Source organism: Genypterus blacodes, unplaced genomic scaffold (genome assembly GCF_046128005.1).
Source record: "Genypterus blacodes isolate CSIRO-AG114 ecotype Tasmania unplaced genomic scaffold, CSIRO-AGI_Gbla_v1 ptg000120l_1, whole genome shotgun sequence".
In the NCBI taxonomy this organism is placed as follows: Eukaryota; Metazoa; Chordata; class Actinopteri; order Ophidiiformes; family Ophidiidae; genus Genypterus; species Genypterus blacodes.
In genome coordinates this window covers 510,288-523,932 of record NW_027466923.1, presented here as the reverse complement: position 1 = coordinate 523,932, position 13,645 = coordinate 510,288, and the positions used below count along the sequence as shown (strand labels likewise).

Genomic DNA, 13,645 nt, shown 5'->3' with positions numbered 1-13,645 from the left:
TTTGTTCTTTTTCTTATTAAATATATACAATACATAAAGTTTTAAAACATTTAATACTTTTTGGGGAGAATTTAAGAGACTTGGCTCGTTCACCTGGCCTTTGATTTAGACGTCACGATGACGTCATCATTACACGTCCCTGTGTTGTTGAGTTTGGGACTTCCCTTCGCAAGATGTTGTTGTTACTAGCTCCGTCTTTATCGGTCGTGCAGTTCGGAGTGTTTGTCAGCTTCCCTTGTTTGCTTTAGGTCAGTTGTGCGAAACGAACACAAGAGTTGTTGTATGTTGTTGCGTTCTGTCAGTGAAATACCAGCTCTTAATTTATATCAGCTGGCGGAAGTCGGTGGGAAATCTCCTTTCTGTTTTGCTAAGTGGCTCTGTTGATCAGCTGTCGACTCTGCTCGTCCTTGTGCTTTTGCTGCCTGACTTGCTGACAGTGGGAAAGACGAGATCATTCACTCAACAATGTTAACTGTATAGTTATGTATGTGACATTGGACCAAGTCCTGTCTAAGTCACGTGACTCCATATGACATGATTCTTAACTTTAGTGAGGGAGTCTTGGCAGCGCTATCATGCCCATAGAGATGCAGACGTGAGTCATAGGAGTCGAGTCTCAAAGTAATGTAAACAAAATTGTTTGATTTCCTAAGCAACTCCACAATTCTACAAATAGTTGGATAATTGACTTGTGACCTGACTTGTGAGTCGCAACCAGAGGGAGGGATCTGATGATGAGCTCAGCTCTCTGTCACCTGACTGAAAGAGGAAACTCCCACCAGGAAGGGGAAACTCTCTCTGTTTCTTACTGCTATTCTTCCTTCTTACCAACAGTAGCTATGTAAAAACAAGGTTAAAGCAAAACCTACATTTGTTCGTCTGACTTCAGCTGATCTCCGCTCAAGTTTGTAATTGAAGGGTTGAGCAGTCAAGTGTTTAGTGATGTCAGACACACAGAGGACCCTGACTCCCTGGAGGAGGCTCAGCTATGCACTGGGACATTTTCTCAACGATCTGTGTGCCTCCATGTGGTTCACCTATCTGCTAGTTTACTACCATTCAGTGCTGGGATTCGAGAACAATTACGCAGGTCAGCTGATACTACACACACACCCTACTTTATCATTATGCATGACTGTGTAGAGGTGTTAATTCAAACATACTCACATCCTCATTTTGTCTAAGACACAAAACAATGAAGTGAGTTAGTTTGTTAGACACAGGTGCAAAGAAAAGTATGCAGATATGAGTCGAGGAGAGAGACTTGTTTTACTTGTTTTTTTTGATAGAGTAAAACAAGTCTAGTAATTGACAACAGACAAGACTTAGAACCCAAGTACTCTGCTCATTTGGATCTTTATCAGGTACTGTAATTGTTACTTTAAATTATTACGTTTGTTTGCAGCTGCCAAAATAACAATAGAGTTGAAACAACGACAGCAAAACTACTTTTGCTTTATTCATTGTTCATTTAACCTCCTGTCCCAGGATATGCATGTCTTTTACATATAATGGATTCACATACTAAACATGCTTGTACTAATATGCTGTGTATTTCTGCCTGTGTCATGGATAATAACATGAGTGTATTGAGCTGTCGGGACTTTCTCCACAGGTGGGCTGTTGCTGGTTGGGCAAATAGCCGATGGTGTGTGTACACCGTTTATCGGCTTTGAGTCTGACAGAACCCCTGGCATTGGAAACTATGGCAAAAGGAAGACGTGGCATTTAGTTGGTAAGATGGAGAAAATGTTTACATTTAATCCTGGCTGAAGCATTTTGTTGTTGTCTGCCTCACTGCAATCATAACCTCATTTTGTACTGCTGTCAGGAAGGATGACATCATTCAAAAATAGGTTTAAATATACCCAAATACACGTGTCATCCTCCAGAAGTTAGGTAATAAAGAATCAGAGGAACAGGAGAAACAGGAAATGCCTCATGCAGATCATGTGATTTGAAATGGTTGATTGCCCTGAGGGTAAAGGGCAAGTTTCAAAGTTTCCACCTACAGAGAATAGCTTTCTGACTTATTATTGGATATCACTCAGAGCCGGTTTACCCTTAAAGTGCAGAGTATAGATTTAGAGCATCAATAGTGCTTGTTTGTAGAATAACTTAAGGGACAATTCAATACAATTCAATCATTCAACAATAATGAATTCTGTCTTGTCCTGCTCCTCCCTTCCTCTCCTCCCCTCACTTCATATCCTGAGGATGGAAGGAAAGGCGGATGAGTAATGGCACACACACTGGGTAGGAAGGAAGAGGAGGGACCACAGGTGTCACAATGTCTTTTGTGTCTTTGTGTCACTCATGTTTTGTGTATGTGTGTTATCCAGGTACACTGAGTGTGGTTCTGTCCTTTGCCTTCGTCTTCAACCAGTGTCTGGCCTGCACCTCTCTCACTCCTCAGTGGGCCAGTTTCATTTACTTCGTGCCGTTCATCGTCGTCTTCCAGTTCGGCTGGGCCGCCACTCAGATCTCCCACCTGTCACTCATTCCCGAGCTGGTCACCTGTGAACACGCTAAAGTAGAACTCACTGCATACAGGTGAGTCATCGCCTGTTGATGTCCTCCAAAAAGGAAGCATAGGACATAGAACTCTCTCTCATCTATCTTAGATTACTGAGCATACATGCTCAATTTGATTGTGTGTGTGTGTGTGTGTGTGTGTGTGTGTGTGTGTGTGTGTGTGTGTGTGTGTGTGTGTGTGTGTGTGTGTGTGTGTGTGTGTGTGTGTGTGTGTGTGTGTGTGTGTGTGTGTGTGTGTGTGTGTGTGTGTGTTGGTTAGGTACGCCTTCACGGTGATTGCCAACATCACAGTGTATGCGGTGGCCTACCTGCTGTTCCACTTGCAGGCCAGGCAAGACGATGATCCCCTCAATGACGCACTGGGACCCGTAGACATTCCACTTTTCAGGGTGAGGAGGAAGAGTCCGTCCCCTTTTCTCTGTGTAAAAGCTGGTTCCCGTTCTTGCTTGGCACAACACTTCAGCTTCCCAGTTCCCTGCTACGCTTCATAATGGACCACACCTTTTTCTATCAGAGACATCTCAGTAACCTGGCACAGTGGTTAGATAGAACTTTCTGTACATTATTGCCACCATTGTCTGAGCTAAATGTACAATTGTGCAAAGTTTACAATGAGGCCCCAAAGAAGTCAGCGGCATTCCTGGATGTTTATTGATATATGGCTTCCCCTTTGTATCTTAGAGTCCCAACCTGCATTTGTAGACGCAGCGAAGAACTGTACTCATTTGGCCTTGACCTTTACTCTCACAGAGATCCCTCGATTCTCTGTTTGTTTTTAATAATAATATTGAGTTTAGATGGGGAAAACTCTAAATTCCTTGCAATCATACATGGAGAAATGTTCTTAAACTGTTGGCATATTTGCATTTCTGTATATTTACAGTGGAATGAAATGTTTTTTATTGCAGAACTTGATGTATTGTGTTTTATTTGTACTGCAGAACCTGGCACTGATAGTTCTCGGTATAGGGTGCCTATTCTCCCTCTTTTTCCACCTGGGAACTTTAGAGAGATCTTCAGGGGTGGGGAGGAGGGAGAGGTTGAAGGATGAAGAAGAAGAAGAAGAAGAAGAAAAGAAAGTTGAAAGTTCCCTCCCTTCTTGCTCTAAGCAGTCATCATCTCTGCTCCTGTGGAAATGTTGGTTAAAGCAGCCTTCCTTCTATCAGGTACAACTAGACTGATAGAGTTAGCTCAGTGTTAGCTCAGTGTCTTTCACATTTCACGGTGAATGTAGTACTTATCAAAAACTAAAAGATGTCACCTTTTTCTGTAGGTGGCGCTACTCTACATGTCCACCAGATTGATAGTCAATCTCTCTCAGACCTACATCTCTATGTATCTCATCAACACACTGGGACTACAAAAGGTAACGAATTCACACACACCTAGATCTGTCATTCCAATCAGTTCTTTCCATTGACAGTGAGTAAGGGATAAGGTGCTGTCAGCCAATGATTACTGTGGAATTTAGGCCTCAAATTTAATTCCTAAATGTAATAATAACAGTTTAAAAGTTTATGTATAAGCTTTTCTATTTTTCGTCTTTTACGTCCGCCAATTTTTCTATATTTTCGTCACTCAATCACGCTATTATCCAAGAATTTATCTGACCATCATGTTCTTGTTGTTCTTCCCTCCCTTTGCCTCCAATAGAATTTCATAGCCATCATTCCGTTGGTGATGTACCTTAGTGGCTTTTTGTCCTCCTTCATCATGAAGCCCCTCAGCAAACTCATTGGAAAATGTGTGAGTAGGCCCTCACTGTGAATCCTGAATGGAAACATCCTCACCCATAACCTCAAGCAAGCCTACAATGTCTTTTTTTAGAAATGTATTTGCTTGCGTCAATCATTTTCAACTTGTATCAACATTTGCATGAACATTTAAAAATAATGACTTCTCTGTTTGACTGCCCTCTGATTGGTCCAGCTGACCTATTTTGTTGGGCTGCTGCTGATCCTGGCCTTCTCCTACTGGGTGTTGATAGACCAGAAGATGGGGCAGGGGATTTACGCGGCAGCCGTCCTGTTGGGGGTGGGGTCAGCTACCATCTTGGTGATATCACTCGCCATGACTGCTGACCTGATAGCTGATCAAACGGTACGGCTTTCTTTCGTTCTTCTTTTTAACCTTTCTTTCTTTCTTTCTTTCTTTCTTTCTTTCTTTCTTACTGACTACATTTTCCTGTCTCTCTCCCTCTGCAGCAAAGTGGAGCGTTTGTCTATGGAGCCATGAGTTTTACTGATAAAATGGCCAATGGAGTAGCTGTGATGATCATTCAGGCCCTGAATCCTTGCCGGTTAGTCTACACGCACATACATGCACACTCACATGGACAATTAGGATACTCCTGTATACAAGAGTAACTTTCTCTCCCTCTCCCTCTCCCACTCCCTCTCTCTCTCTCTCTCTCTCTCTCTCTCTCTCTCTCTCTCTCTAACACTCAGTACTGTTGGTTGCTGTCCGGACTGTGTATGGTACTACCATTACGTCATGGTGGTTGTGACAGGGGGCGTGGCTGTGGTTGCAGCTACAGCTCTGTGTACCATCCTCATCTGGCCAATCAGAATCAGACGTAAGACACATAAATTACACTAACTGTAATCAATCTGTCTGCAAAATATGTACATGTGCACAGCTCTCTAACTCACTTTCTCTCTACCCCCCTACATCTCTGTCTATCTCTCTTCATCTGTGTTTGTCAACAGGCTATCAGGCGGACCCGGACTTCAGCCCTAATGGTGCAAACTCACAACCTCCCGTTTCACCCAGTGTCCCAGGAATACAGAGCGATACAGACATTCTCTCACACTGACACACGTTTTCCAGGTTCAGGCTCGACTGGTACACACGGTGAAGACCAAGAGAATGAACAAACAAATGAACCCTGCAAAACCCTGCAAAACCCTGCAAACCCTGGACCAACAGCTTTAAAAACTGAAAAGAACAAAGGGATTGTGGATGTATGAGAAACTCTATCTACAAAAACCTGGACCTTGTACATTTTCTATTTAATGACAAGGGAAGTTATTTAGAGTTAACAACCAATGTGTGTAGGTCAAGAGATCTGAAGGGAAAGTTAAGGCACATTGTTATTATTATAATTATTATTATTATTATTCTACACTCACTCAAACTCAGGTGTGCAAAAAGTGAAAGTTTATAAATATGTTTGAAATGAATGCTGCTCGTTGAAATGTAACGCAACAACCTCAGAAATTTATTAGACATTCCTGTTTGGAATGCTTTTTTTGAGGAGTATTGACAACATTTCCCCCCAAACAGAATTACGGAATTAGTACAGAACAAGCTCTGTACTGAGGTGTCTGAAATGAGATAAGCATTGTTGAAAGAGCTCCGCTTACTTCTTTACTATCTGTTACTCATCAAGGACATATTGGTGTTTCAAACTAGTTTTCTTCCTACATTGTTTCTCTTATTTTCATCAAAGGGCCAAAATGGGAAATGTCCATGAAAATATATACTTGGAAAACAGCACTGCTATTTTTGTTGCCATATTAAAGGGATTAAGTGGATACATTTAACATTCATATTGAAATACAGTGTTTCTGGAATCATGCTGTTAAATGCTGTTGAGTCCTCAAGGGAATCATTCAGTCATTACAAAGAATTATGTTTGCTATTGTAGTGTTGTGTCTTCTTTTGTTTACCAAATACCTGTGGATAAATGTATCACATTGTGATTTTATTGAAATGAAATTGAAGTGATGCAGTGAAGTCCTGTTTCATACTATTGTGATACCCACAGCTCTTTAAAGACTCACTGGAAAGAGGAAGCATGGCACACACACAAACACACACTCGAGCAAGTATTGACTTGTCTCTTGTTTGGACTGAAACTCTCTGTGATTCCTTTTGATTGCAGATGTATTCTATGAATTGTATTCTATGTAAATGAGGCACCATTTAAATTTCATTTAACAAATTACTGTTGTTTGTCTCACTTCTTACTTTTCCGAGAACCACACAACAAATACTGCACATTCAGCGTAACAAGCTTCCTGAATCCAATCAGGGCTATGGTTTAAAAGACGGGGCTCTCCTATTATGACCGGCGCCGCTTTTACAGTATTTACGGTAATAGCTTAGCGAGGAAACCGCAGAGACCAATTGCATGCGTGTTTAAACCATCCCACGTGATACTACTCAAGCCAACCAGATTTGTGCCTCTTGGCGGTAAAAATGGTGACGCTCCACGCAGACAGGTGACGTCTACGGTAATGGTTCAGCGAGGAAAAACTCAGAGACCAATTGCATGCGAGTATAGCCCTCCCACGTGGTACTCAAGCCAATCAGGTTTGTGCCTTTTGGCGGGAAAAATTGTGACGCTCCACGCAGACAGGTGACGACTACTGTAATGGTTCAGCGAGGAAAAACTCAGAGACCAATTGCATGCGAGTTAAGCCCTCCCACGTGATACTCAAGCCAATCAGGTTTGTGCCTTTTGGCGGGAAAAATTGTGACGCTCCAGGCAGACAGGTGACGTCTACGGTAATGGTTTAGCGAGGAAAAACTCAGAGACCAATTGCATGCGAGTTAAGCCATCCCACGTGATACTACTCCAGCCAATCAGGTTTGTGCCTTTTGGCGGTAAAAAGCGTGACTCTCCAGGCAGACAGGTGATTGCTGAGTCAGAGCCAAGTTGAAGGCGGAAGCGGAAAAAGAAAGAGCGACACAGGTAAGTGAAAATGTTGTTGTGCTTGAGCTTGTGATTCTCTGCTTTAGCTTAAAGTCAGATCATTTTGCTGACGTGTGTTAAATCTAAGAGATATATACAGACGACTGAGCCGGAGAAAGTTGAGAAATAGGAGTGAGGCGGAGAAAGGGAGACAAAATGGCGCTCTCTAAAAAGTGTAGTCGACATACTTGTTCAGAATCGGTGTTCGTATTAAAAGTGCCAATGTGTAACAGCATTATGAGACGAAGCATTAGGGTTTTGAACAAACATAGCCGCTAAAATCTGAAGTTAGATCGTAGAAAAGTGGTCTTAGAGCCCAATATGAGCAGAGTCCACCGGGATCCTCACATTCAGTGTTCCCTCAGAGCTGCTGGTGTTTTTCTTTCCTCGTTTTGTGTTGAGATTTGTTATCTGAATCGTACTAAATTCATTTGATTTGACAGTCAGGTATTGATTACATGCAGATGTTGATACAATTGGGCTACTATAATAACACACTACATAGTTAGACATTGTGATCCTCCAGACCTTTGCTCCGAGAAATGTTCTCTACTGGCGCTCTTTAAATTGTAGTTGTATGCCCCTGCTCTACAACATAAACATATCTGCTCCATGACGGTCTAGTAGTGTGTGCCTGTAAATACGGTGTGTGTTTTGGGTCGAAATCCAAACGATTGTATTCCATTGTTTTATTTTTTATTTTGTTTTGTTATATTTATAACTGTATTTAAATGTATTTAATGTATTTTATATTTTATTGTATTAACTTGTGTTAACTTCTTTTATTAGATTAAATTACATTTAAATTCCTTTATTTTCATTTAATTTATTTCATTTCATGTGGCATGTTGAGCTTGAAATTCTCTGCTTTAGCATTTGCTGTCGTTGTATAGATTGTCATTACTCATACCTCAGTCAGATGCACATTGCACTTGTAACCTTGTCCTCCTTATGTACTTACAGTATACTGTCATGTACTGTTCCCCCATTGTATGTACTTCGTACCCCTTATTGTGTGTACTTATCGTGTACTTATTATCTACTTGCTTTCTTGCACTTTTCATTATTGCACTAGTTGAGTGATTTCTGATTTCTGGTTCTTGTTTTCATGCTGTACTGTAACTGTTGCACAGTAATTTTCCTCGGGATAATAACATTTCATCTTATCTTATCTTAAAGCCTGATCATTTTGCTGACGTCTGTCTGTTTTCTTCACATTTTCCAGGGTTGGTGGTTCGGTGACCCAGGGACTAAGCGGCGGTACGTCGGTGTGATGATGCTGACGCTGACACAGAGGTAAATGCTTAGAAGTCATGCCGTCTGGTGGCAAAGCTGCACAATATCTCACACCAGCTTTGATGTGTTTTGTCCATCTGTCATTTCACTTCAGCATTGTTGCCGTGCTAAAGCCGAGAGACCCGATGTTCCCGGATGTGGCTCACAGCATCCTGATCCACAGGGTCATGATGGGCTCTCCAGCCAACAGGTTAGCATGTTTACAGATTTGGTAACGTGTGCATCTCTGCCCTTTAGGCCGACAGTGGAGTATACCTCTGCTTCCCCATGGACTCAGACATGAGCTCAGATTTCAAACTAGACCTGGTTGAGGAGCTGTTTGCCATTGATACACAACCCAGGACGCCAGTCACCACACAGGTATGTTACGGTTAAGACGACGGTACTGAGGACATCCTTGATCTAATGTCGGGAAGGTTTCCTCATCCCTCATTCACTCATTGTATCTTTGTCTGTGTCTCAAAGGCAATGGAAGGCTTGGACCTGGACATGTTGGCTCCCTACATCCCCATGGACGATGACTTCCAGCTGCGCAGCCTGACACCGGAGGAGCCATGTCGTGTGGATCACTCACATCTTTTTAAATCTCTCCTGCTCACAGCTCCTATCCCTGCTCGCCATTCAGCGGACAAAGCAGTCGCGCAGCATCACCGGCCAGGCGCCGCCCGAGTCGGTGGATGCTCCCGATCCAGCCGCAATGATCGCTAAGAGGTAAAGTAGGTGTCAACAAACTTTACTGCATTTCCTGTGGCAGATCTAATTCATGTTGCTAAGTCACTGTTACTGTGTTGCAGGGTCTCACAGTTAAACAAAGAAGCGTCACTCAGGACCTTGGCAGCTCAGAACCTACAGCGCACAAGAAAACTGTCTGACATTCTTGGACAGGTGAGTCATCAACAGCCAGACATTGTTCACACATCAGGCTTTACATCTACACATGCAGGGTTTGAGCCTCTGTGTTTGATGTTTTCCCCAGGGAGCATTGCTCAACGACCAACAAGAGAGAAGAAGATGTTGAAGGTCTCAGAGTCAGAGGCACCGGCTGCAGCCATCGGACCATTCTTCCACTGCCCACAGGTGAAGTAACCCATCGTTCTGACAACGCTTTACATGTTTCAGCAAAGCTCTGAAGAATCACAGTGATGATCTGTGTTTTCATCTCTTTCAGATTGGGCGAGTCGTCTGCTGGGCAGCACGTCAGAGCGCAGCTCCCTCTTCACCTTGCTGCACCTCACCCTCGCCCCCCTGCAGGGCCGGCAGTACCTCCTGCTGGGAGAGGCGCTGCTGCTGCTCTGGACCATGTTAACTGAGTCGATGCTCAACCTGCTCACTGCTGGACCAGACTGGACACTACAGTTTCTCCCCAACGTTCTCAGTCCCTCTCTAGGGCCCCGCCCCTTATTTGTGTATCTGTATGAGTCTGACCTTAGTTTGGCTGCCGCTTGTGCACTTCATGTGATATCTGCAGCATTCCACCGTACAACCGCCACAGCAGTGTCTTGGGTTTTGGTGCAAAGGATTCCTTTTTCCAGCAGGTCACCACTGAGTCTGGGGCGGCTGACAGCAATGTATGTAAGCTGAAGTCTCACAATTTCTATTTTCTTAAAAAGAAAACTATTACCAGCAATATACATTAAGCCTTTTTATAAGTAGTTGTAATGGGATTTGAACTGTTTTATTTTCCTCGTACTTGTATGTTGCAGTACTTGTTCTAAACAAATGTGTTTACTCCACAATTATAAAGTTATTGTTTAAACCTTGAGTGGTCTGAATGTTCTCTCCATTTAACAGTTATCAGCCTGAGGTAAATACATTGAATTGTGTAACAGTCCAGTACATGCCTCTTTAATACATTACTGTAAGTGTGTTACTGTACATAGTTCATTCATATTTTACTTGTGTGTGAACCAGATTGTGATGGAGGAGGTGAGGATGGACTCAATGATGGAAGAGTAGAAGTGCACCATCATTGTCTTTGTCAGGTTGAACTTCTTCAGCTGCCGCAAGAAGAACATCCTCTGCTGGGCTTTTTTGGTGAGGGAGCTGATGTTGAGCTCCCACTGGAGGTCCTGGGAGATGATAGGTCCCAGGAAACGAAAGGACTCCATGGTGCCAGCTGGGAGACACACAGAATGATAGCGGGCGGGGCTGCGTTGAGTCAGAAATCCACAACCATCTTCTTTGTGTTCAGAGCATTAATCTCCAGATTGTTCTGCCTGCCTCAACTCACCAGACGGTCAATCTCCCGCCTGTAGGCGGACTGGTCCCCATCGGAGATGAGTCCAATGAGGGGTGGTGTCTTCCGCGAACTTCAGGAGCTGGACCTACAGATGACTGCAGGCGTTGGTGTATAAGGAGAAGAGCAGAGGATAGAGAACGCAGCCCTGATGGGAACCGGTTCTTCAGTAGCATTTGTGAGTTGCTCAGTTAATGGTGGTCAGTATAATACCATTGAGCCATGCCCTGCACTACAACATAAACATATCTGCTCCATGACGGTCTAGTAGTGTGTGCCTGTAAATACGGTGTGTGTTTTGGGTCTAAATCCAAAGGAGAAAATGTCATTGTTTTATTTTTATTTATTTATATATTTATAACTTTAATTAAATGTATTTAAATGTTTTTATTTATTTAATTTAATGTATTAACTTGTGTTAAGTTAAATTTCTTTTATTAGATTAAATTACATTTAAAAAACTATTTTCATTACATTTATTTCATTTCCTGTGGCACGTTGAGCTTGAAATTCTCTGCTTTAGCATAAAGCCGGACCATTTTGCTGACATCTGTCTGTTTCCTTCACATTTTCCAGGGTTGGTGGTTTGGTGGCCCAGGGACTAAGCGGCGGTACATCGGTGTGATGATGCTGACGCTAACACAGAGGTAAATGCTTAGAAGTCATGACGTCTGGTGGCTAAGCTGCACAATATCTCACCATCAGCTTTGTCTGTCATTTCACTCCAGCATTGTTGCCGAGCTAAAGCCGAGAGACCCGATGTTCCCGGACGCCGGAGGAGCCCATGTTAACTGAGTCGATGCTCAGCCTGCTCACTGCTGGACCAGACTGGACACTACAGTTTCTGCCTAACGTTCTCAGTCCCTCTCTAAGGCCCCGCCCTTTATTTGTGTATCTGTATGAGTCTGACCTTAGTTTGGCTGCCGCTTGTGCACTTCATGTGATATCTGCAGCATTCCACCGTACAAACGCCACAGCAGTGTCTTAGGTTTTGGTGCAAAGGATTCCTTTTTCCAGCAGGTCACCACTGAGTCTGGGGCTGCTGACAGCAATGAATGTAAGCTAAAGTCTCACAATTTCTATTTTCTTAAAAGGAAAACTATTAAAAGCAATTTATTTTCCTCGTACTTGTATGTTGTAGAACTTGTTCTTAACAAATGTGTTAACTCCACAATTATAAAGTTATTGTTTAAACCTTGAGTGGTCTGAATGTTCTCTCCATTTAACAGTTATCATTCTGAGGTAAATACATTGAATTGTGTAACAGTCCAGTACATGCCTGTACGATGACTTCCAGCTGCGCAGCCTGACACCGGAGGAGCCATGTCGTGTGGATCACTCACATCTTTTTAAATCTCTCCTGCTCACAGCTCCTATCCCAGCTCGCCATTCAGCGGACAAAGCAGTCGCGCAGCATCACCGGCCAGGCGCCGCCCGAGTCGGTGGATGCTCCCGATCCAGCCGCAATGATCGCTAAGAGGTAAAGTAGGTGTCAACAAATTACAGTGCATTTCCTGCGGCAGATCTAATTTATGTTGCTAAGTCACTGTTACTGCGTTGCAGGGTCTCGCAGTTAAACAAAGAAGCGTCACTCAGGGCCATGGCAGCTCAGAAACCTACAGCGCAAAATAAAACTGTCTGAAATTCTTCGACAGGTGAGCCAGACATTGTTCACACATCATGCAGGGTTTGAGCCTCTGTGTTTGATGTTTCCCCCCAGGGAGCATTGCTCAACGACCAACAAGAGCAGAGGAAGATGTTGAAGTAACCCATCCTCCTTACAACGCTTTACATGTTTCAGCAAAGCTCTGAGGAATCACAGTGATGATCGGTGTTTTCATCTCTTTCAGATTCGTGTGCTGGGCAGCACGTCAGAGAGCAGCTCCCTCTTCACCTTGGCAGCTGGAGAAGGGGGATAAAATAAATGAAATAAAAACAAATTAAATCAAGTAAAGTAAATTAAAAAAAAAAAAAAAAAAAAAAAAAGAAATGACGTCACTTCCGGACCTGCGCAGAAAAACTCAACCGGGGTCTGCGCATGTCCGGAAATGACGTCATTTTCGGAATGACGTCACTTCCGGACCTGCGCAGAAAAACTCAATCGGGGTCTGCGCAGGTCCGGAAATGACGTCATTGTCGAACTGACGTCACTTCCGGACTTGCGCAGAAAAACTCAACCGGGGTCTGCGCAGGTCCGGAAATGACGTCATTTTCGGAATGACGTCACTTCCGGACCTGCGCAGAAAAACTCAACCGGGGTCTGCGCAGGTCCGGAAATGACGTCATTTCCGGAATGACGTCACTTCCGGACCTGCGCAGAAAAACTCAATCGGGGTCTGCGCAGGTCCGGAAATGACGTCATTGTCGAACTGACGTCACTTCCGGACTTGCGCAGAAAAACTCAATCGGGGTCTGCGCAGGTCCGGAAATGACGTCATTTCCGGTATGACGTCACTTCCGGACCTGCGCAAAAAAACTCAACCGGGGTCTGCGCAGGTCCGGAAATGACGTCATTTTCGGAATGACGTCACTTCCGGACCTGCGCAGAAAAACTCAATCGGGGTCTGCGCAGGTCCGGAAATGACGTCATTTTCGGAATGACGTCACTTCCGGACCTGCGCAGAAAAACTCAATCGGGGTCTGCGCAGGTCCGGAAATGACGTCATTTCCGATATGACGTCACTTCCGGACCTGCGCAGAAAAACTCAATCGGGGTCTGCGCAGGCCGGAAGTGACGTCATTTTTTCATTTTTTTTTTTTTTTAAATTTAATTGAATTTCATTTAATTTTTATTTATTTTCTTTCAAATTTAATTCAATTTAATTTTTCCCCCCTTCTGTAGCGAAGGGGATGGGCATCCTGTGTTCTGATGTCAACTG

General features: G+C 43.6%; 2 protein-coding genes and 1 long non-coding RNA gene across 5 annotated transcripts; all 3 read left to right on the top strand.

The window, feature by feature from the left end:
• Positions 1-130: 130 nt before the first annotated feature.
• LOC143010124 (major facilitator superfamily domain-containing protein 12-like) lies at positions 131-6,273 on the top strand. Its single transcript, XM_076162320.1, has 11 exons — positions 131-1,090; positions 1,616-1,735; positions 2,343-2,553; positions 2,795-2,924; positions 3,477-3,701; positions 3,809-3,901; positions 4,189-4,281; positions 4,465-4,635; positions 4,740-4,834; positions 4,983-5,110; positions 5,244-6,273. Exons 1-11 carry the CDS (start codon positions 943-945, stop codon positions 5,348-5,350), a joined length of 1,521 nt encoding a protein of 506 aa, XP_076018435.1. The 5' UTR covers positions 131-942; the 3' UTR covers positions 5,351-6,273.
• Positions 6,274-7,026: 753 nt separating this feature from the next.
• On the top strand, positions 7,027-10,292 carry LOC143010125 (hypoxia-inducible factor 1-alpha-like). 3 transcript variants are annotated; one of them, XM_076162323.1, is made up of 7 exons: positions 7,027-7,234; positions 8,460-8,530; positions 8,625-8,890; positions 8,996-9,241; positions 9,325-9,415; positions 9,507-9,607; positions 9,699-10,292. In XM_076162323.1, the coding sequence occupies exons 3-4, from the start codon at positions 8,798-8,800 to the stop codon at positions 9,236-9,238; spliced, it is 336 nt and encodes a 111-aa protein (XP_076018438.1). In that variant the 5' UTR covers positions 7,027-7,234; positions 8,460-8,530; positions 8,625-8,797; the 3' UTR covers positions 9,239-9,241; positions 9,325-9,415; positions 9,507-9,607; positions 9,699-10,292. The 3 variants fall into 3 exon arrangements, with proteins under 3 accessions (XP_076018438.1, XP_076018436.1, XP_076018437.1); XM_076162322.1 differs by having other exon boundaries at positions 7,028-7,234; positions 8,768-8,890; XM_076162321.1 differs by having other exon boundaries at positions 8,460-8,890; positions 9,335-9,415.
• Positions 10,293-10,850: 558 nt separating this feature from the next.
• LOC143010126 (uncharacterized) lies at positions 10,851-11,841 on the top strand. Its single transcript, XR_012964764.1, has 3 exons — positions 10,851-10,944; positions 11,343-11,413; positions 11,495-11,841. It is a non-coding gene; the product is annotated as an uncharacterized LOC143010126 (long non-coding RNA).
• The last annotated feature ends 1,804 nt before the right edge of the window (positions 11,842-13,645 follow it).

Bases quoted from the DNA above. Each gene is read 5' to 3' on its own strand.
- LOC143010124 (XM_076162320.1), top strand. From the start codon at position 943: ATGTCAGACACACAGAGGACCCTGACTCCCTGGAGGAGGCTCAGCTAT. The intron at 1,091-1,615 runs GTCAGCTGATAC...CTTTCTCCACAG, and splicing joins ATTCGAGAACAATTACGCAG to GTGGGCTGTTGCTGGTTGGG. The intron at 3,902-4,188 runs GTAACGAATTCA...TGCCTCCAATAG, and splicing joins ACACACTGGGACTACAAAAG to AATTTCATAGCCATCATTCC.
- LOC143010125 (XM_076162323.1), top strand. From the start codon at position 8,798: ATGGACTCAGACATGAGCTCAGATTTCAAACTAGACCTGGTTGAGGAG. The intron at 8,891-8,995 runs GTATGTTACGGT...TGTGTCTCAAAG, and splicing joins GGACGCCAGTCACCACACAG to GCAATGGAAGGCTTGGACCT.